Source organism: Pelophylax lessonae, assembly GCF_965119305.1.
Source record: "Pelophylax lessonae genome assembly, chromosome: 10".
NCBI classification, from domain to species: Eukaryota; Metazoa; Chordata; class Amphibia; order Anura; family Ranidae; genus Pelophylax; species Pelophylax lessonae.
The window spans coordinates 167,512,608-167,536,131 of NC_138777.1; the positions used below are offsets into that span (position 1 = coordinate 167,512,608).

Sequence of the window (23,524 nt, forward strand, 5' to 3'; positions counted from 1 at the left end):
TAACACAGTTCATGTGAGCCCAGAGTGTCAAGTGCTTACCCTCCGCTCTGGACTCACAGAAGAAAGCTATAGGTAGGGGTGCCATATCACTATGAGGCACAGCTCTCTGCAGCATTTAGGATTCACCCTATGCCAAAGAAGGAAGACGATGAAGGCAACTTATGCTGTTGTGCGATCTGACCAATGACACCTGAAAGAAAAGGTAAATATACTGTGCATTTATTCTTATGGGTCAGTTGAGAAGCTACAATGAGAGAAGGGGCAAACGAGGGGGGGGGGGGGTCCCAAGTCTGGAGTAAGCATTAAAAGCTCCATACACATAATTATTAGGTGCCAGTTCACTTTAAGGCTGTTGCTGAAAATGTAAACCCCTATGCTAAGGACTGCGTACATATATAGGATTATTTTACCTGATCCTACCAGTTGCTGCCAATTTGGTGAAACAATCATAAATCTTTACCCACTTCACACCTTCCCATGGCTAAAAAAGAGACTGAACAGGATACATTTTCCCAGCTGATATAACCCAGCTCCAAGGGTAGTTTTCTGCTTTCCCCTCTCCTTTTTTTCTATACTGTAGGCAAAAAACATGCATTCTGAGCCAGTCTGAGTTTGTACATTTATGGGAAAGTTCCTTCCTAAAAAATACCTTTTGCTTGTTGGATTGTGCCAGCATGCACATTGTCAGGTGATGTTTGCGGGAATCAAAGTCTGTGGGAAGCTATCGCTTTATGAGAAAGCACAGACATGCATCAGACCATTTTTCTGCATTCTAGCCAGTTACATTATATTACGAATATGTATTTATGTTGCATTTTATTTATTTTTTTGCAGGGGCACACAGATGAGCTGTGGGGACTGGCCACACACCCTACCCAAAATATTTTTATGACTTGTGGACATGACAAACAGTTGTGCATCTGGAATGGTAGTGGTCACACACTAAGTTGGGCATGCATTCTGGAGGTGAGTTATGGATTGACAAAGTGACTTATCCTTAATATGCACATGGACATTAGATAGTGGTTGACCATGCAGGCATTATCTAACCATCCCTAAAGGCAAACGATCATCAGAATGCTGCAATCTATTCTTTTGTAAGATTTTGTTCAGCCACCCATGCAAATGGTGTGGATGGATGAATCCCCCCCTGCCAGTCTATTGTATTCTAACAGCTCTTAGCACCTGTTGTCAGGATATACCTGAACAGTGCCTGCAGCTGATTGGCTGCAGGTGCTGTTTGGCTGACAATTTTCAGCTGTAAGAAACAAAACAAAAGTAAAGTGCTACAACCCTGTGAATTGAAGAAATACCTTGAGCAGACGGGATGCACGATCCACAGCTGCACAGCTGTAACATTATAACACCAATAGAAGCTCCTCAACACAGTAAACACAGCCATGATACAGAGAAGTTGACGCGTTTCAGCTTTAATCAACCTTAGTCATTTAGGCTGATTAGCTGAAATGCTGATGAAAGGAAAGTCAGAATGGCTGCAAACCAAACTGAGATTCAAATACCTTTATTTGCATAAAACCACGAAGAACATGAAGAGCACTACATGTACAAGCAAGGGAGGACCGGCTGAAATGCAATAACTTTGCTGTATTAAAGTTATGTTTACTGTCGAGTAGTCAATAAAGGAAGATTTTAAATGCATCACATGAAGTTGCAGAACTTCTGTTTGATTTTTGCAGCTGTATGCTCAGCTTTTGCATCTATGGAGAGGGGAGGGAGATAGAGAGGGGGAAAGAAGGACAAAAATGTCTTATAAGCAGAGAACAATATAGCAATCAAGTCAGGTTTTCTAACCTGCCCAATCAACTCCCCAGCCCAAAAATGTCTTATAAGCAGAGAACAATATAGCAATCAAGTCAGGTTTTCTAACCTGCCCAATCAACTCCCCAGCCCTGAAAGTGGCTGACTTTGGCTAACCCGCAGACATGAGACTGCTATGCAATGCACCTAAAACAGCTGGATTGGGAGACCATCATCTAAATTAATATGGCAACCCTAATGGCCACTAATTTTACAGAAAACATTCCAATGCCTGGTCTAATATGGTTGGGACCAGAGCTTGGACAAATCAGCAGACCCGAGAGTTCTTTTCTCAGCTTTGGGTAATCAGAGCAGCTACTTGCGGCTATGATGGAAGAAGGGGATTAAGACAACGAACTTTCATAAATAAGGCTTGGTGCTGAAATTTTCAGTCATACTTTTACAGCAAAGCAAAGCATGATCACAAGAAGCAAATCGTTAATTATCACAATGAAGAGGCAATATTTTAATGATCATTCCTGTATTATTACAATTATTGTATAGAAACATCTGATAGAGCATCCTAGTATAAGTAAAGGACAATAATAAGCAATGGAGAGGTGACTGCTTGTGTACCAGCTGACAGCCGCGTGTCCCATGAAGTAATATCATGGTCACATGATACCGTTTCATACTGTTGCTGTAGCTCTAAAACACATGATTATGGGTAGAAATGCAGAAATAATTCGATTAATTATCCTTAAGAATAACAGTGCCTGTTCTGAAGTCTGTGAAATGATTATTATATGCCACTGATATCAAATAAACAACTTTAGAAGACTAACTAACCATTTTTTCCAGGTCAAGGACATTTTGTGTTGGGATGTATTGTAAGGGAAATGAGCTACCCTTAATAATTGATGCTTCCCTTTTTTATATTTTATGACTGTTGATGTTTTACCATACTAAACTGGCGTAACTGTGAGTTTATGACAATATAGCTGTGTACATTATATCTGTCTGAGCTTCCTCAACCAGCATCTTTTGCTTCACAACCATTCTGGGTACCCCCTTCATGTTTTTAAGGTGCAGGTTGAGTAGTTCTTAAATATACTAAAACATGAGGTGCAGTGTCTTTTTTTAAGAACAAAGGATGTACATAAAAGTATATTAACAAATGAACTTATACAGACATCATTTACTTTATTTATTGTAGGATCCTGGTTTGTGTGCAGATTTCCACCCTAATGGAAGAGAAGCCTGTGTGGGTCTGAGCACAGGAAAGTAAGACTGTCATTACATTTCCAATTTCTCTTACAAATCTACTGTGTATCTTTCTTAGATGTCCTGTTCATATTATCTACTCCTCTTGGAGGTATCAAAACACAGCTATAGAAATTCCAGCAATTTGATAGTCACCACATCAAAGTATATCACCCTTACATCTGGCCCATGGCTGTACAGTAGGTGGCAGGGGCAACTCTGAGCTCAATTCAATGGTGTTTTTCTCTTTGCTTTCATAACATCAAAAGCAACATAATGGTATTTTTTTTCACAGTTTACAAGTGTATAATTTATTTGATAGATCTTGTTAACCAGACAAATTGGATATAAGATAAAATACCCAAACTATGCAAAACAGTTAAATAATGTAGGTCTGCTCCCATCTTGTTGTTTCTGGGCTCTTCTGGCTCTTCTGTGAGCACGAGACCTCTAAAGTAGAAATCAGAGTGGCGAGATAGAGAAAACTGATGATCTACAGTTCACTGATCTCCTCTAGGCTGAAAATACCCAGAAGCACTTCTAGGTTCAGAGCTAAACTTGACAGAGGTCTCTTTTTTCAGCACCTTTTTCAAAATGAAAAACAAAAAAGGTTTGTCTAGTGTTTCACTTCATCCCATAATCTGTAGGCCTATAAGACTTTTTTTTAAATGTTTAAACATTTTGAGAAAAATGAAGAAAAAATAAATCGAAGCCTGTCCTAATAGGCTTTCCACACTTATTACTCATAACTGTAGGTTACCAGTCTTGATAAATTGATCTTTATAAATGTGCTTTCTTGGTAAATTATATATTATACCATTTTAGGTTTATAATACATACAACTAAAGTTTATTGTACTGACTTCTTACTCTCTGCTGTTAAAAGTACATTGATTATCTTACACTTTAAGCAGGGCCAGATTTAAAGTGCCCCAGGTAAACTTTCTTGTGCTGCCCCTTCCTATGGTATCATTAGTATGACACCAGCAAGATTGAACATCCTAGCCACAAAGGGCACACATTTCAAGGGGGGGGGGGTTTAGAAAGGTAGATTGCTCAGTCTACATCACCGAGTACCGAAGATTAGGGTAGTTAAGTTGTTTAGGGTGGGTGAGGGTTTGATGTAATGTCTCTAACCTGTTGCACACAGTCTCACTATATTTCCGTTGTACTTTTTGTCATACAATTGGTTCTATGATTGTTCACATAACATTGTATGCTGTATGTCTCTCTGGATTGTTCTGAAATACTAAGGTGTATAACTGCCTGTAATTTCTTTTTGCAACATAAAATTAAGAATTATAAAAAACAAAATATATAATTAGGGAAAACTGTTAAGGCATTCCGCTAACAGTTTTATTTAGGTTGTAGAAACTAAGAGTGGGTGAACTGCAACTGCACATTACACTATTGCAACAATAAAAGCAAACCAACTGTGCCAGGACAGCAGAACGAGGACCCACCAGAAGCAGGCAGTGTATACGTCTAGAATCTTTTATGATACAAGGGAATTCATTCATTGGCAACTTGTGTGCTCTCCCTAGAACAGTGATGGCAAACCCTGGCACCCCAGATGTTTTGGAACTACATTTCCCATGATGCTCATGCACTCTGCAGTGTAGATGAGCATCATGGGAAAAGTAGTTCCAAAACATCTGGGGTGCCAAGGTTCACCATCACTGCCCTAGAAGCATTGCTATCCTAGGCATGGTCATGTTGGCTATTAAAGTAGAACTAAATATATAATTTTTTTTATCTTTGGATAGCGTAAGGGAAGGTTATGACCCCTGTCAACCCAAAATTAAGGATTTTCTTATACTTTTACTTTCAATGATAATGGTAAACATGACAAAAAGAGAGGGTGAATCTCCCGCACAGACAGCAATAACCTGACAGGTGTTTTAATCCCTGTTCCATCTATTCAAAACTAAAAAAAAGTTTATACTTTTGGCCCTTCTTCATAGTGATATCATTGTTGTACATGTCTTTACAGGTGGTTGGTGGTGGACATGCATTCTCACAGTATTCTGTCTGCGCACTCTGATGGAAATGAACAGCTCTCTGTGGTCAGGTACTCACCAGGTAAGAAGAACTAAGATAACAGTATTCATAGGCAAGCTTAGGCAGCCCATACACGATCATACAAGCTCAGCAGGTTGAACGGAAAAAAAAATGACCCAATTCCCCCATCCACATTGAGTCCTTCCCACTGTCAGAAGACATTGATCAGAGCTGCAGGCTATAGCAGGTGCACTGATCGTTCAGGAAAAACCCAACAGGCTTGTTGTACAGGACTTGATTGATAGACAGCATGCTCATACATGGAGTAACATTCAACCAGTTCACCAGGGAATTTTGATCCATGTATGTGTAGCTTTAGATTTTTCTAAAAAATGTCATATCTACTCCTGATTTTGGTTATCTCCTTGTTCACATTGTCAGTCTGATTTTTCTCTTTTTCTTCTGCTTTTTTTACTCCAAAGATGGGAATTACCTGGCTATTGGATCCCATGACAACGTCATCTACATATACAGCACAGGAAACAAAGATCGCAAGGGTGACTATTCAAGAGACAGCTCATTAGAAGAGAAAGATTCTCAAGAGGAGGGAGAAAGTCCTAAAAGCGAAGGGGATAATAATGTGTCTGACAGAGTACAGCGGTACATACGACATGGAAAATGCATGGTGAGGGATAACTCGCTTTTAACTCAATAGTGTATACATCTTACCAAATGCTTTAGGCTGCATTTACCCTTATGCATTTTGGCATGCTTTGTTACTGAAAAAGTTTGCACCACCTTTGGTTTCCACCACTACACAGCTTCTATAGGGATGAATATTACCATATGTAAAATGCACTTAAAATGCATTGCACCTAGCAGAGGCACTAATGTAGTCTTAGTAGCACCTGTGTCATAGTTCCACCTGCATGAATATTTTTTTTATCTCAAAAAAAGCTTTATTGAGAATATAAACAAAACAAAATAAATTCCAATGTCATGGATTTACTAAAGGTCAAAGCCTCCATGGCTACACTGTTCGCTCCCGTCACATGAAGGAGAATGCGCGTGGATGGGTTAGTTGGAGCATCTCCCCGAACCATAGCTCTAGCTATATGTTGTAACTGGGCAGCGAGGTAATATAACCAGGGGTTCGGTAAAGCCAGGCCTCCCCCCTCCTTTGGTCTCTACATTTGTTCCAGCGTTATTCTAGGAGGTCTAGAATGCCAAAAAAAATAAATTCTAAACATAGAGTTGATAATTCAAAACATTTTTAGGGGGGGGTAACCACCGGAGTATTGTGTAAAACATGAAGAAGTTGTGGCATAAAAATAATTTTGATTAGATACATTTTCCCTACCACCGAGAGTTTAAGTCTGGACCAAAGTTTTGCCTTCTTTTTAATGCGGTTAAGTAAGAGGGATAATTTCAGTTGTACATAGTCAAACTGGCTGGGGGTAACAACTATTCCCAAGTACTTGAAACTAGAGGTTATGGGAATGTCATGAAGAACAGTCCCTGTACTATTGTAGGTGTCATCTAACAGCATAATGGAGGACTTGGACCAATTTATGGTGATTCCCGAGTACTCACCAAACTAGGTGATGACTGCCATGGCCTCCCGAAGCGAGGCGTCCGTATCACGTAGGAGGAGCATGGTGTCATCCGCATAGAGCATCACCTTATCTTGAATGTCCCCATATTGAAACCCCCTGATAGATAAATTAGCACGGATAAGAGCCACCAATGGCTCAATGGCTATGGCGAAGAGTAAGGGGGATAATGGGCACCCTTGACGAGTGCCCCTACCTAGAGAAAAAGTGGGTGAGATACATCCTGCCTCTCTAATGGCCATTTGGGGAGAACTACACAATAGTTTTACCCAGAGAGGAAGATCTTCCTAAAGCCAAATTTTTCTATAGTGGCCCATAGGTTTTGCCATACTACGCTGTAGAAGGCCTTATGGGAATCCAACGACAGTAGAGCCCTATCTCCCCTATTATCAGCCTGGGACTGAAGAATGACATATGGCCTACGTAAATTGATGGAGGTGGATTTTTGAGGTATAAATCCAGATTGATCTGAGTGTATGATAGTAGCAATAACCTTATTTAAACGCAAAGCCAATACTTTAGCCAGGATTTTCACATCACTCTGTAAAAGAGAAATAGGTCTGTATGAGCCAGAATCTAGCAGATCTTTCCCCGGTTTTAGCAACAAAATAATATTAGCTATGGACACTGAGTCAGGTAGATTCTAATGTCTTCTAGCTTCCTTAAAAACCTTAGGAAGGTGAGGAAGAATAAACCCCCAATACTGTTTGTACACCTCTATTGGGAGGCCATCGTCTCTCGGGGCCTTGGAGTTTGGGAATTTTTTGTGAGGGTCCGACAGGCGAGGTAATTCCACGATCCGCAGATACTCATGTAAAGAATCTAGGGAGTGTTTGTTTGGAGCAGTATAGGTCCGAATAGAATCCCAGTAGTTCAGACATAATCGCATCTGGTGCATTTACAACTATCCCACTTTGGGTACGCAGAGCACCAATGGACAGTGATTTCTGGTGAGACAACTATCCTAGCCAAGAGGCAACCGGTCTGCTCCCCCTCCTCATAGAAAGCCCCTCTGTTAAAAAAGTGTTTCTTATCTGCAGCTGAGGTATCCACCCTATTCAGAGCCTCTTGTGCAGAGATCCACGCTTCTCTATTACCATCTGAAGGGTTGGCTATAAACTCTGCTTCCAGAAGGTCTACCAGCTGTGCAGTTTGATCTCTGAGGGATGTAGAGGCTTTCTTAAGGGCAGTCATTTCTGATATTAATATACCCCGCAGATACTGTATGCTTTAAAGGCCTCCCAGGTTGTACAGCTATTGGGACTACCAGAGTAATGTTGCCAAAATGTTGATATTTGAGTAACTATGAAGGTGTGAGAAGAGAAAAGATGTAACCAGAATGCATTAAGCTTCCAGGGTGCCCTTGGCAGGTTCGAAAGGGCTTTAGCATCTAGATAGACTAGCACTGGGGAGTAGTCAGAGATACCCCTTTGGACATATTGTATATATTATGTATTAAGTGGAGAGCCGGCGAAGTACACAAGCAGTAATCGATCCTAGACAGGGAATTGTATGTTTTTGAGAAGCATGAGCATTGTTTCTGTTTTGGGTGCCGGAAACCGCCAAGGGTCTATCCATCCCACTTCTTCCATGAATTTTAAAAGCGCTGTACGGTGATTGCTATTCCCGTCTAGGATCAGAGGGTGCCTGTCCAAATCCCAGTCTAGAATACAGTTCAAATCACCCTTTATAAATAAGGGGACCCCCGGATGGTACAGCTGGTATATCAGTAACCTTCTAAGTACTTTGTACCTCAGAGTTGAATGGAGGTAGGACATAGATAAATGCTAATATACATTTAAGCAGATAAATACGGCATAGCAAAAATACATATCTCCCTTCAGGATCTATGAGCTTATCAAAGACTTGGAAGTCTATAGTTCGGTGTACCAATACATTCATCCACCCTGAATAAGAGGTATGAGTGGAGTGGAACGCCCATCCCACCCATAAAAAGTTTACGCAAGACACTGTGTCCAGAGTAAGGTAGGTTTCTTGAATGACACAAATAGCTGGAAAGTGCTTTACAAGAATGGTGGATAGCATGGTACGTCTAAGAGGGTTCTGGAGCCCCCTAATGTTCCTGGGAAAAATCAGGATCGCAGTCATCTTGAGGTGTTGGATAGATGAGCAATCTGAGGAGGCTGCCATACATGGGACAAGTAGCAGGTAGTTCAGCATTAATAGTAGGAAGCTCCCCCCAGGCTGCAAGGGCCCCATAGTGAGGACATTATACTGTATAACTTCAATGGGAAGGGGTTGGGATTCAAAGAGCAACCACACTGGATCATGGGAAGAATAGTAACGGTCTCTGGCTTTGCATAAAAAGAAAAGTAGAACAAAACCGTGCAACTACACAGTCAAAACATGATTTTGCATCAACTTTGGTGTTGACATATCCCATCAGGGCATATGGATGTGCCCAATCTAGGCACTCATAGGTTAGCGTGATGTGGAAGGAAAACAAAAAAAGATAAGAGCAAAAAGCTAAGGTATTGGGCAGTCATGAAGAACAACAGGTCACTCCTTTCATGCGTCCTGTGAGCAACAGCCACCCGGACTTGAAATTTGCAAGGGGGAAAAGCTTTTCAAAGTGTAGCTAAACTTGATGCTCACCACTTGATGCAAAAAGTGTAATATTTCTCCCAGCTAGAGGTGTAGAACCATGTAGAGTGCTCTCACTTATGCAGAGAGGGAAGATCATCAGTCGTCCTCTGCAGCTTCTCTCCGCTCCTGTTGCAGGGGTTGCTCGTTAGCCAGTCTGAGGCGTCAACTGGTGACTCAAAAAGTGCGGATGCCCTTTCACAGTGATCCTTAATTTAGCAGGGAATAACATGGCATAGGTAACTTGAAGGCGCTGAAGCCTTTTCTTTACATCTGCATAACGGGCTCGGCTATGCTGTACTTCAGCTGAAAAATATGGGTAGAATGAAATCCTGGTCCCATTAAACTGTATATTTCTCTTTTCCCTGATCCGCCGAAGGAAAATCTCCTTATCCTTGTAATTCAGAAAATCTGGCTAGGAGGGTATGTGGCAGGCGGCCAGGAGGAAGCGGCCTAGGAGGCACATGGTGCGCCCGCTCCACCGAGTACAAAGGGGTGAAGGCTTCTTTGACGAATAGCTCCAGGAGCCAACGATCCACAAATTCTGTGGGGTCCCTTCCCTCCACCTCTTCAGGGAGTCCCTCAATGTGAATGTTATCGCGTCTGAGGCGGTTCTCAATATCCTCAGCCCGCATCTCTGTAGCCTTTGCCATCCTTGCAGTGAATTGCACTTCTCTGATGACTGGGGTGAGCCTATTTTCCACCTCACTGACTCTTCTTTCAACTGCAGTCGTGTGCTCTGTGATCTTCTGCAGGTCCTTTCTCATGAAGCCCATCTCCTCCCTTAGGCCTCCAAAATCTACTTTAAGCGTGTTCACAGAGACTGTGCATTTATTCACCGCTCTAAGCAGATCTGCTAGTGTTGGCTGTTCACCCTCCTCTTCTCCCTCCTCAGTGTCTGAAGGAGTTTATTCAGATCCGGCAGAGGGGCCTTGTGTGGGCTGCTTATCCCTAGTCTCAGTTTGGAAGATAGCAGCTGGCATGGCCTCTAAGTCCTCCTCAGGTGCCTGCCCTGGTGTGGTAGACAGTTTCTGGGCATAGTATAGAATGTCTTTGGGAGGATCTTCCCTGACACCTTTGGGGTCTTGGGCAGAGTACTCACTGTATCCCTTATCTGTGCCTCATGGGCCTCGCTGATGCAGGGCCGCAGGAGCGCAATTTTTGGAGTTTGAGTGTGCCCCGTTCTCCTTGCTCTTGCGGGTCACCATACCAGCCGATCGAAGGTTTTGGATGCTCTGTCGGGACAGCATAAGGCGCTGGTAGGTCTGTGCCAGTGTTAATTTCGTCGACTAAAACCGACTAAAACGTTTTCGTCGACTAACATAATTCAGATGACTAAAATACGACTAAAACTAAAATGGCATTTTAGTCTTAAGACTAAAATACGACTAAAACTAAAATGGCATTTTAGTCAAAAGACTATAACTAAAACTAAATGAAAATTTAGATTTTGAATATTAGATTTTTCACTCCAGGACCAGCAGTACTATATAATAATTTTGGAAATTGTAGAGAAATGCTTAAATAATGCATTACAAATTACAATTGAACTACACCCATTCGATTATAGATGACTAAAATGAGCTTTAGTCGACTAAAATGTAAGACATTTAGTCGACTAAAATATATTGGAGTTTTAGTCGACTAAATACGACTAAAACTAAAACACTTGCAGAAGACTAATATGGGACTAAAACTAAAATGCCATTTTAGTCCTAAGACTAAGACTAAAACTAAATTGAAATTTGCTGCCAAAATTAACACTGGTCTGTGCACAAAAAGCAGGGTGTCTTGCTAGCTGGGAGCAAAATCAATGCAGGATCAGTACCGGGAGCTCTGTGAGATGCGACCGCTCACATGCCGCTTTTGGTCACACCCACACCTACATGAATATTTTAAGTGTAAAATACTTTTTTTAATTCAGGTGTTACAATTCCGGTTACTTACAGACACTTTCAAATATGGATGCTAAAAGAAAGCTAAATGGTTAAAATCACTGACCTTATTTTTTTTTTACACTGAAAAACATTTGACCAAGCACTGATAGTGTATTACCTCTTTCAAAAAATAGCTTTAGTTTCATAGCTTTTGTTGAAATGACAGGCCTGTTTCTCTTTTGCATGGGTAATCTACATACTAGAAAACCATATTTACAAGAAAAAGTCTAAGCTGAATGTACTCAATTAAGGAGAGGCAATTAACAGGCTGTATCTGAGCAATCTATCTGCCAAACAATCTTTTGTTGTTTTCTTTTTATTCTTGCTTTATGTCAGGATTCAGAACACTGTTTTTTACCATAATAGTCTGCTTTTAATACTTCTTTATTCTATGTAATATTGTGATCTGCGTTATTCATCCAGTTTACTGTTCTTTATTCCCATAGTGCACCCCTAATACTCTTCCTTTCTTAATTAAAGGGTCATTCTAGCTTCATAACACATTTGGACTGGTCAAAGGATGGGAAATATATCATGTCAAACTCTGGTGACTATGAGATTCTCTACTGTAAGTATTATTCATGGTGTGTTTCATACTATGTATCATCATATATCACATATTAACTGAAGAATTTGTGGATGAAAGTGCAACTGGAAACTACCCAAAATTCGATACAAAGACTGTCATGACACCATAGTGGCAGCTACACTGGAGCCAAAAGCTTGGTTTCAGGTTTCTTGCCAGCCTTTGTTTTTTGCAACTCATCCCTATTGTTTGTGGCCAGACATTTGAACTGTTTGGTGCACATTCAACTTTCTCTTTGGCTGGCCATACAATTATTTATTTATTTCAGGTACTTATATAGCGCTGTCAATTTACGCAACGCTTTACATTGCACATTCACATCAGTCCATATCCTCAAGGAGCTTACAATCTAAGTTCCCTAACTCACATTCATAGCAGGGCCAATTTTCTTTTTTTTTTATACAGAATCCAATTAACCTACCAGCATGTCTTTGGAGTGTGGGAGGAAACCGGAGCACCCGGAGGAAACCCACGCAGGCACAGGGAGAACATGCAAACTCCAAGCAGGTAGTGTCGTGGTTGGGATTCGAACCAGCGACCCTCTTGCTGCTAGGTGAAAGTGCTAACCACTACACCACTGTGCTGCAATAGTAGATTTTTCGACTGCATACTAAAATTCATATGAACATTTGTATGAAAATTCTCAGTACATTTGATGACTTGACAATGTCATTCAAAAGCACTTCAAAATCGGAAAGGACTTTTTCAAATGAAAACCATGTACACTGTCAGAATATGTTTGTAGCACCCTCCTAGTCAGGTGCTAGATAAAAGCATTTGTTTTGCTCCATCTGCTTATCAGGGGAGCCTGATCGTTAGTTAGGGTTGCTCATTGTGCTCAGTGTGTATTCATCTGGTCTGAGGGAATGTACCCACTGTATCCAATAGGGAGGCCTGTTGGAAGGTGAATGAAACCTGGCCAATGATACACAGGATTTTTGTAACCATCCCAGTGGGTTGGCACCTGGAGAGGTGCATCATGTGATTGGAAATAAAACCCAAGAGCACATGAGGTAGGAGGTCTTTGGGCGGGAAGCCAGGTCCCGGGAGGAGGGCGACGTCTGTCTCTCCTCCTGTCAGGTTGGAAAGTGGTCACAGGCAGTCGGCCTTGTGGTCCAGAAGTGTGGGCATGAGCTGTGTGGTCCGGTGGAACTGACAGTGGAGCAGTGGCAGAGATTCCTGTGAAAAACAGTGTCTGTGAGTACCAGGGAGCTTGCCAAGGGTCTGCCCAGGAAGGGGACCGCTCCAGGGAAAGTCAGTGGACAAGAGCCAGCGCACACAGTGAGTAAGGAAAGGGGTGCCAAGTTAGACCCTGAAGAGAACCTCAACATACAGTTCACCTTTGAAATCTTCACCTCAGTGGCAAAGTGAAGCAGTGGCCTTGCCACACACACCTCAGATAGTGTCCTCAAGTTTGTGCATAGTTGCTAGTTGGACTATCCCACTCATCCCTTCTCCCATACCAGTTCCAAAATAAAATACAAAAAAAAAAAATCCCCTGGACTGTTTATTGACTGAGCCGAGGACTTAAAGCTAAAAGTTCAATTGTCCATTGCTATGGGTAACCCAGGGGAATCCGATTTAAGCAGGTCCTATGGGGGCAGTGCTACATGTTAGTTTGAGAAAAAATTTCCATCCTGCTCCTTCTAATTTTCTTGTCACTGTGGTCAAAAATGAATGTTGATTTGACCCCACTAAAAATAAGAAAATCAAAGAAAAATTCTTAAAACAAAAAACTACTAACAAAATTCTACTAGTGTATGGCTTTGCCGAGGAAGCAAACTTATGCACCCACACCTAACTAGCTGCACCTACTTACCAATGCAATGTCCGAAGGTATGGACACTGGGAACCAATCTAGGAATAGAAATGTTGTATCCCTGTATTTCCTTTTGGTGTTACTACCAGCAGGAGGCAGCTGGGGACACATTCATACCTTTACTTGTCATAGTAATGATCCTAGACAAAACCAAACCTGTCAGTATTAACGGTTGCTTTCTACACAAATACATAACAATGGCATCATTTACAGGCTGGCCTATAGGTCTGGGAAGAAGGTGATAGTTGCATGTTAGTAGGTGCAGTTAGCTAATTCACCACTAGGTGGCTCTGTTCCAAAATAGTGTGGTAATAGCAAATTATGTAAGTGGGTGTTAGATCCCCTTTTTGTCAAAGTTAAAAAATTGGGGGGATTCCCCTAGTTGGGACTTTTTAGGCAAAAGAATTGTAACAATATTGAATGTTCAAGTTGAATTTATTTAGTACAAAAAATAGGTGATTAAATGGGGATTAAAAATCAGCAAGCAGCAGTTAATAACAAGATATACAACCATGCATGTTTTTTTAGAACCTGAAGCCCAACATGTTTCGAAGATACAATTTTCTTCTTCTTCAGGGGCGGTTCTTAACAATGCTAGGGTTAAATCTTGTATAGAATTTTTGATGCTTGCAATGCTTGTTAAAAACAACAGGTTGACCGCGATGGAACTGGCAGTATTATTTCCCTTGTGAGAATCAACTGAGATATCTCCCTTCATATGCTAGATAACAGATCAGACCAGCACTTTGCTGGTTGGAAGCCGTGGAAAAGTCAGTTACGTGCAATATGCTACAAATATAAGTACCTGTGAGTCTCAGCGCTAGTCCTGGCGTCCTTGCTTTTTGGACTTCAGTTGCCTGCTTTGAGGGACACCCATGAGGCTTGATCTGTTATCTAGCATATGAAGGGAGATATCTCAGTTGATTCTCACAAGGGAAATAATACTGCCAGTTCCATCGCGGTCAACCTGTTGTTTTTAACAAGCATTGCAAGCATCAAAAATTCTATACAAGATTTAACCCTAGCAATGTTAAGAACCGCCCCTGAAGAAGAAGAAAATTGTATCTTCGAAACATGTTGGGCTTCAGGTTCTAAAAAACATGCATGGTTGTATATCTTGTTATTAACTGCTGCTTGCTGATTTTAAATCACTATTTAATCACCTATTTTTTGTACTAAATAAATTCAACTTGAACATTCAATATTGTTACAATTCTTGTGCCTAAAAAGTCCCAACTAGGGGAATCCCCCCAATTTTTTGCATGTCAAAGGGATGTGGCACTCTAGAACACTGGTCTGAAGCAAATCCCCAATTTTTGTCAAAGTTTTCCTATTGTGATGTCATGGGTGGAGTTAGTGACCATATAAATGCCAGAATGAGAGGAGCCTTGTGAGGCAGGGTGTTGGAATCAAACGCCCCACAGCCACGTGGATGTAGTCGGTTACTGCAAGGGCCCTTCACATGGCTGAAGCTCCAGATGAGGACATTTAACAGCTAGAAGAAACTTAAAGTCGCCCTGACTCTAGTTATGGTATGATATGGACTGTGGGTGGGTTGCAAAGGGCCCTTTAGGCCAGGCTAAGTGTTCTCTGACATGAGTATTAGTACACTTTGAGTGAAGTAACATTTGGGAGGGTGCAGGGCTAAGCAGAGCTATGGAGCGAGAGAGAGAGAGAGAGAGACTTAAATACTACAGAAAAGCACCTGGTTAATCTCAGTTTGTCAAAAGCAAAATGCAGTGGTTCTACCATTCTAGTATACAGTGAGGTGGGTCCCAACCCTGTGGAGTAAATGGAAGATCACTTAATAATTACGTGCTAACATTCTGTGTCTGAGTGACTGCTACAGAAGGTTTGCTCTTGTGTATGGGAATGTGTGATGAAGAGTTCTTGTGTGGACATTCCTTGCTTCTTGGAAATAAAGGCCTATGGTTGGGGATGTTGTGGGCGGGTCTATGGCCAAGAGTTGGGCACAATATGGCAAAAGCTTCTATCTACTAGCAGTGAGTCACTGTCCTATCTCAGAAGAAGTGGGGCAGGGGTTCTAGCGAATTGGGGCCACCATATAGATAATCATAGCCCCTCTTACATGCAGTTGGCGTTTGCTGTTATAGGATAGGAAGAGATAGCAGGGAACTGTGAGAGGGAACATGAGCCAAACTAGAGGCTTGTTGTGCAGAAATAAACAAGGCTTTTTATTGCACATTTTTTAGTCCTATTTTCACTTTAAGAGGAATAAAAAAAGTGTATATCAGAATTTATAGCCTCTTTATACTGCAGTTGTTATTAATTTCCCTTTTTTTGGTCTTATTCATATGATAGGGGATATTGCTGGTGGCTGTAAGCTTCTCCGGAACAGATTTGAGAGCAGAGACCGTGAGTGGGCAACTTACACTTGTGTGCTGGGTTACCATGTCTTTGGTAAGTGATTTCTACTTTGACAATGTATATCTGGTTTCTTATTGGTGCTGTTCTTGCACATCAGCACATACAATGAGACTGCACTGTATAATCGATGTGTGTGGGGTGTGTTTTCCTGGCTACTAAAATGTGAACAGATGACTGTTGGAGACTGCCAATTTATTGCTTGTAATAAAAAAATGAGAAGATTGTTGTAGATTCACATACAGTTTGTAAAAGAGGATTTGAGTGCTTTTTGGAGGTAGAGCTTATTTTCTGATTCACTCAGTTAAATTTACATTTAGGATAGTGCTGGTGATAATTAGACTAATATGGGGAAAATGGGAGTGTGGGAAGTGTATCATGCACTGTCCTCTTGTCCATTATAACTAGTCTTCAGGGAAACTCAGAATTCGTGTTCAAACCTGGCCTGTGAAAAATATGCTAACCCTGCTTCAGCTGCAACTTGCAGTAATTTGATGAGTTCAGTTGGAACAAGGGACATTACTTATAGTCAGTAGGATGTGTCCCTTGTGCTGTTGTCTACTCTATTGGCTTAAAGCGGAACTAAACCCTCCTATCCTTTTCAGCCAAGGAAGCTGCCATCTTAGCCTTTGTTTGATCTGCAGTTGCCACGATGCTATCACTTGTGACCAGTTATGACACCAGCCCTTTGGTGGTTTGACAGTTTGGTTGAAAGAACAAGCAAATCAGACAGTTAGCATTCCAGGAATGTAACTGTTTTCTGAAACCGATAAATTGTTGGATTTAGTTCCACTTTAAAATCCTCCTCCATCAACCCTCTATCCCTTCCCCCTCCATCCTTCTGTGCAGTGGTGGTTAATAGAGCTTACAGAGGTGTGACAGTCACTCATCAATAATATCTGACTATGCTCTCCCTTTTCGTACAGCTCCTCCATTTGTACTACAGCTTCTATGAATGAAACACGATCTATGAATGGAGGATGGGTGAATGATTGAAAGTTTATGTCCTCCATTTGTGGATGGGGTGCAATTTGTGCGGTGGCAATAATTCACACAAAGGGGTACAACGTAAAACTTGTGTTGAAGTAATTTAGCAACAGTTCACAATCAACTCGTGGGAAGGCTACCCAGTTTTCAACAACTTGAAGATGCAGATTCCAGCCAGACTGACAGCATCTGTTGAGAGGGGACAGAATGCAGCCTGGCTGTCCCAACCCTACGCTTTCTCTACTTGCCAGGAACTTCCCTAGAGCTAGTACTGTCCCTCACAGGCAGGGTACCTGTCCCTACTCTACCAACTTGACAAATTCATGTCAAGCCTGGGAGCCAGGGCCTTAAAAAGGCTCTAAAAGAAATTTATGTTGCTACTGCTTGGCACCATACTCCTGCTCCCAGAAATAGGGCTCCCAGACTACTCCTGTCACGGGACTCATACTTGGCATCCCCAATGTCAAAACCTTGCTGCCCTCTACGACCGCGGTGGTCAACATAGCACTGCAAACAAAAACACAAAGAAAGGGCGCACCAGCCTAGCGCATTATCCTCAATAAGGCTTTTATTAATAACAAAATAAAAGATGTCTACTCAAAAACAGGTCATGTAAACAAGCATATCAGATTCAAACAGCGAAGTCCATGATTACAGAGTCCACAGTTTCAGTTTTTGATGTTGGCTTAAAAAGGCTCTGCCTGGCCCAAGATGGTCTCCAAAGTCATATGGGGCAGCAGCATCCAATTGGATCACTTCTCCAATGACTGAGGAAACCATAGAGGAACCATGTTCCTCCTGATTTCCTCTTCAACTGCAGTGCCGTTGCAGATGGAGAAAGTAGACTGCACCTGCCTACGCATTCATAGATCCTGTTTTATATATATGTTTTATATATATATATATATATATATATATATATATATATATATATATATAAAAGTTATAGTACAGATTGTATGAATGGAGGAGGAGCGGAAAGGTTGGACATAGTTGGGCACTATTAATGAGTGCCTGTCACAGCTCTGTTGGCTCTATTGACCTCCGCCGCACTTGAAGATTAAAATGGTGGGGGAAAGGGGAATGGATGGAGAAGGATTCCAGCTGACAGAGCATACAGCAGCACACGGGATACATCATGCTGACTGTAAGTAATGTCTTTTGTGCTGATTTTTATTATTATTATTGTTTTTTTTTATTTCTGAGTAAACTTAGACTTTTACCTGAAAACCAAAACTGTCTTCTGAGAGCTCCAACGGACAGTATCAACCACTGATTTATTAAATTAATACATTTCCTATATTACAACATATTGTATTTCATGCAAATTTCAACACAATAAATATTTTAAACATACCTAAACCATGTATTAGATCCTATAGCAAATAGAAAACAACAGTCCCTATTTATAAATGCATACTTTCTGAAGTATCAGACACAAGTCTGTGCAAAGTTTGTAAAAAACAAAAAAAACAAAAATAGAACATAGAGTGGTAGCATACACCTAAATATCCTAATGTGCTGATAGAAAAGCGGATGCCATGTGCGCAAATATATGATGTAAGATGTAATTTTTAATAATACAGGTTTTGCTCTGACACTTTAAAGGTGGCAGTGCTGATACACATCCGACATAACACTTTGTGTAACATCTGCTAATTTGTGTATATCTGAATAGAACATAATGTACAAATCAAATAATTTGTATATAAAAAGACCAACATTTTCTTCTTTCTAGGTGTATGGCCAGAGGGGTCCGATGGGACAGATATCAATGCACTTGCTCGCTCTCGTGATATGACCATGATCTCTGTTGCTGATGATTTCTGTAAAGTTCACCTTTTCCGATACCCCTGCAATAAACCAAAGGTAAAGTTCTAGAGACATCAAGCTATAGAAATGATAGCGCTAATAGTCCTACATGTGACAACATCTTGGATTGACATCATATGAGTAAATTGCACAAACAACAACAAAAATCAGTACATACCCTACCAGTTAGCAAAGAGGTCTTAGTAGTATAGATCTGTGTATGTGGAAGTTGCACGTTGTCATGCCTGTCACACCTGTCCTTTACTGGAATCCTCTCTTAAGCTACCTGTTTAGGAAACTCAGGCATCCTCTCATTGCCAAAACTATTTATCAGCCTGTTGTGTATTGCATTTTCACACTGCTTTGTCACAATACTGTGTGTGGGTGTGTATCTATACACTTTATTACCAAAAGTATTGGGATGTCTGCCTTTACACGCACATGAACTTTAATGGCATCCCATTCTTAGCCCATAGGGTTCAATATTGAGTTGGCCCACCCTTTGCAGCTATAACAGCTTCAACTTTTCTGGGAAGGCTGTCCACAAGGTTTAGGAGTGTGTCTATGGGAATGTTTGACCATTCTTCCAGAAGCGCATTCGTAAGGTCAGGCACTAATGTTGGACAAGAAGGCCTGGCTCGCAGTCTCCGCTCTGATTCATACCAAAGGTGTTCTATCGGGTTGAGGTCAGGACTCTGTGCAGGCCAGTCAAGTTCGTCCACCCTAAACTTGCTCATCTGTGTCTCTATGGGCCTTGCTTTGGGCACTGGTGCGCAGTTATGTTAGAACAGGAAGGAGCCATCCCCAAACTGTTCCCAAAAAGTTGATGGAATTGTTCAAAATGTCTTGGTATGCTGACACCTTAAAAGTTCCCTTCACTGGAACTAAGGGGCCAAGTCCAACCCCTGAAAAACAACCCCACCATAATCCCCCCTCCACCAAATTTTTTGGACCAGTGCACAAAGCAAGGTCCATAAAGACAGGGATGAGTTAATTTGGGGAGGAGGAACTTGAGTGCCCTGCACAGAGTCCTGACCTCAACCTGATAGAACACCTTTAGGATAAATAAGAGCTGAGACTGCGAGCAAGGCCTTCTCGTCCAACATCAGTACCTGATCTCACAAATGTGCTTCCAGAAGAACGGTTACTCAACAGTAACTGTTCTATCGGATTGAGGTCAGAACTCTGTGCAGGCCACTCAAGTTCCTCCATTCCAAACTTGTCTTTATGGACTCTGCTTAAAGCAAGGTCCATAAGCCATGGATGAATGAGTTTGGGTTGGAGGAACTTGACTGACCTCAACCAGATAGAACACCTTTGGGATGAATAAAAGCGGAGACTTCGAGCCAGGCCTTCTCTCCAACATCAGTGCCTGACCTCACAAATGCGTTTCTGGAAGAATGGTCAAACATTCCCATAGACACACTCCTAAACCTTGTGGACAGCCTTCCCAGAAGAGTTGAAGCTGTTATAGCTGCAAAGGGTGGGACAACTCAATATTGAGCACATGTGCAACAAAATCTCATATCAAGTCTATATTTGAAAACTGTTAAATTATATTATTTGTGCAAAATTGTCCATGTGGCTCTACACATCAAAAAAATCTAATATGATCCAAAATATAAAAATAATCAATATTTTAGATTGTAAGCTCCTTGAGGGCAGGGACTGATGTGAATGTGCAATGTATATGTAAAGCGCTGCGTAAATTGACAGCGCTATATAAGTACATGAAATAATAATAATAATAATATTTAACAGCCCATAAATAATACTCTTCTACCTCCTTGCTTGACACAGTGATTGAAATAAAACAAATGTACATAAAGTGCCCGTGCAATCCTTCACCAGTGCTCACTGGCACACTATGACCCCAAGATGGATTCTCTCTATATATTTACTTATTTTATATATATATATACATTTTCAGACCCCTTTTTGGCCCCAGCATGCCTCCACTATAACTCCCTGGAGTACAACCCTTGGAGTTTTTAAAGTTGTATTCCATTGTCCTCTCCTCTCTGCTGCCCCGGTGTGCTGGGTGTGCTGGATGTTATCCATGCCTCGGCCCCGGGTCAGGCGTTCCCTGGTTCGGCTTCGGTCTCCCTCTCCAATACTGGATTGCTCTTGGATTTATGACACTGCTTAAGGTAGTGTTCTGTCCATCATACCCCTTATTATATATTTTTTTAAGTTACAAAAGTATATCATTACAACCATATCTTTATTTTTAGACATATTACTTAAATTTAAGCTCCTGATGAATGGACGGAGGTCCATGAAACTCGTCGAGCCTACAAATTAACTCAGATGTATTATTAAACTGTGACATATTCAAGGACTGTGAGCACACAGATATTATGATGTCTTAGGCCCCATTCACATTGCAGCGACCCGACTTTGCTGGGCGACCTCATAGGTCGCGGCGCGCTGCTCGCCCCGCGACCTCGGAACGGCCGGCACGGACTTCATAACATTGAAGTCTATGCAGGTCGCTCCGGGTCGCCCCAAAGAAGCTCCGGACCCTTTTTCTAAGTCGGAGCGACTTGTGTCGCTCCTATTAGAACGGGTCCGCAGCTTCTCTATGGAAGGCGACCTGTCAGGCGACCAGGTCCCCTGACAGGTCGCCTCAGTGTGAACGGGGGCTTATTGTATTTATTTTATTCTTGAGACTAGAAATATTATAATTATTATTTTTGGATTCAATATGTACTATTTAGTCTACTGAATGCTATATCTCTGTATGTGTCCATGTAACAATATTTTATATGTTTATGTATTTATTCAATAAACTTCCATGTCTAGTTAACCTCATTTAAAGTCCCACATTTCTGTCCTTGTTTTTATATATATATATATATACTTAAGGATGGAGGTAACTAAACATTCCATGTGGCAAATCGTAGATAATCTCTTTCTTTGGTATACACTATGACCCCTGTTTTACAAGTGAATCATAGCAAGCTGTTCCCTATACGGGATGTAATCAGATCTGTATTCCATTGTCTTTCCTAACCCCACCCTTCACAGGTGTAGGTATGGGATAACGATCTATGCAAATAGAATATAAAACATCTATTATTCTATTTGCATACATCGTTATTCCGTACCTGCACCTATGAAGGGTGGGGTTAAGCAAAAGACAATGGAATACAGATCTGATTACATCCCGTATAGGGAACAGCTTGCTATGATTCCCTTGTAAAACAGGGGTCTCAGAGATTACATGGGCACTTTATGTACATTTGTTTTATTTCAATCATTAGGTCAAGCACAGCGGTGGAAGAGTATTATTTATGGGCTGTTAAATGTTGATTTTTTTATTTTTTGGATCACATTTGATCTTTTTGATGTGTTGAACCACATGGACAATTTTGCACGAATAACGGAAAATTTATATCAAATACTTACCGTAATTTTCCTTTCCTGATGGACTCCATGGCAGCATACGTTTGGGTAGCCCCGCCTCCACTCCTACCCTATAGGACCCCACTCCCATAAATCCTTGCTCCCTTTCAGCATCCGTGTTCTGTAACTAGCCTACTCAGGAACTGGGAGGGGACTCCTGCTGCCATGGAGTCCATCAGGAAAGGAAAATTACGGTAAGTATTTGATATAAATTTTCCGTTTTCCTGACAGACTCCATGGCAGCATACGTTTGGGAAATAACTCGCCAAAACACAATTGGGTGGGCAGATGCTGATAAATTTTAATTAACACCTGCAACAGATAATACTTGAGCACCAAAACCAACAGAAGAAAGAGCCGCCGGCTCAACACAATAATGTGACATAAATGTATGAATGGACGACCAAGACGCTGCTCTGCAGACCACATCCGGAGCGACATGTCTTGAAGCTGCCCATGAAGTAGCGACCCCACGCGTAGAATGTGCAGTCACCGCTTTAGGAGGAACCAGACCCTTCTCTCTATAAGCCCACTGAATTGCCTCTACTATCCAGGAGGCAATTGATCTTGAAGAGGCACGCATACCTTTGTTCTTCCCAGACAATAGGACGAAGAGATAATCTGTCTTCCGGAAAGAGGCTGTAGCTTCCAAGTACTGTCTGAGCGTGTTGCCCACATCCAGAGGATGGACTACCGGAGGTTCGGCCGATGAATTGAAAGTAGGGAGAACAATTTCTTGGTTCTCATGAAAGACCGACGTGACTTTAGGCCTTGCTCCCAGCATTGGAATAAGGACAACCCTATCCGGGAAAAAGGTCAGAAAAGGTTCCTTACTTCCCAGACTTTGGATCTCTGACACCCTCTTTGCAGATGTGATAGCCACCAGAAAGACTGTCTTGAGGGTGAGATGCTTCACAGATATAGGATCTTCAAGACTTGAGCCAACCGATGATAAGAAATCAAGGACCAAAGGCATGTCCCACTTGGGGAATCTCAGCTTCTTTTGTGGCCTTAGCCTTACCGCCCCTTTGAAGAATTGCCTGATCAAAGGATGTGCAGCCCAGGAAATGCCTGTGAAAGCGGATATGGCTGAGACTTGGACTCGCAAGGCGCTCACTGAAAGAGGCAACTCCAATCCCGATTGAAGAAAAGAAAGAATATCTTGCACGGAAGGAGATGACCAGGACTTTCCTTTGGACTCTAGGAAAGAAGTAAACCTAGCCCAAATCCTTTCATAGGTTTTATTCGTGCTTTGTCTTCTAGCACTCAAAAGAGTTGGTATGGCTACTTCCGGACATCCTAACGCTTCCAGCCTTCCCCTTTCAAAAACCAGACCCGAAGGTGCAGACGGG

At 41.6% G+C, this 23,524-nt stretch overlaps 1 protein-coding gene across 1 annotated transcript in view; it reads left to right on the plus strand.

Annotated features, from left to right (window-relative positions):
- Positions 1-23,524, plus strand: part of EML3 (EMAP like 3) — a 153,091-nt gene that overhangs the window by 121,997 nt on the left and 7,570 nt on the right. Inside the window, exons 16-22 of the mRNA XM_082270182.1 lie at positions 835-966; positions 2,975-3,042; positions 5,014-5,102; positions 5,504-5,706; positions 11,656-11,743; positions 15,903-16,001; positions 18,691-18,821. Coding sequence (XP_082126308.1) covers positions 835-966; positions 2,975-3,042; positions 5,014-5,102; positions 5,504-5,706; positions 11,656-11,743; positions 15,903-16,001; positions 18,691-18,821 — 810 coding nt within the window. The remainder of the gene's footprint in view (positions 1-834; positions 967-2,974; positions 3,043-5,013; positions 5,103-5,503; positions 5,707-11,655; positions 11,744-15,902; positions 16,002-18,690; positions 18,822-23,524) is intronic.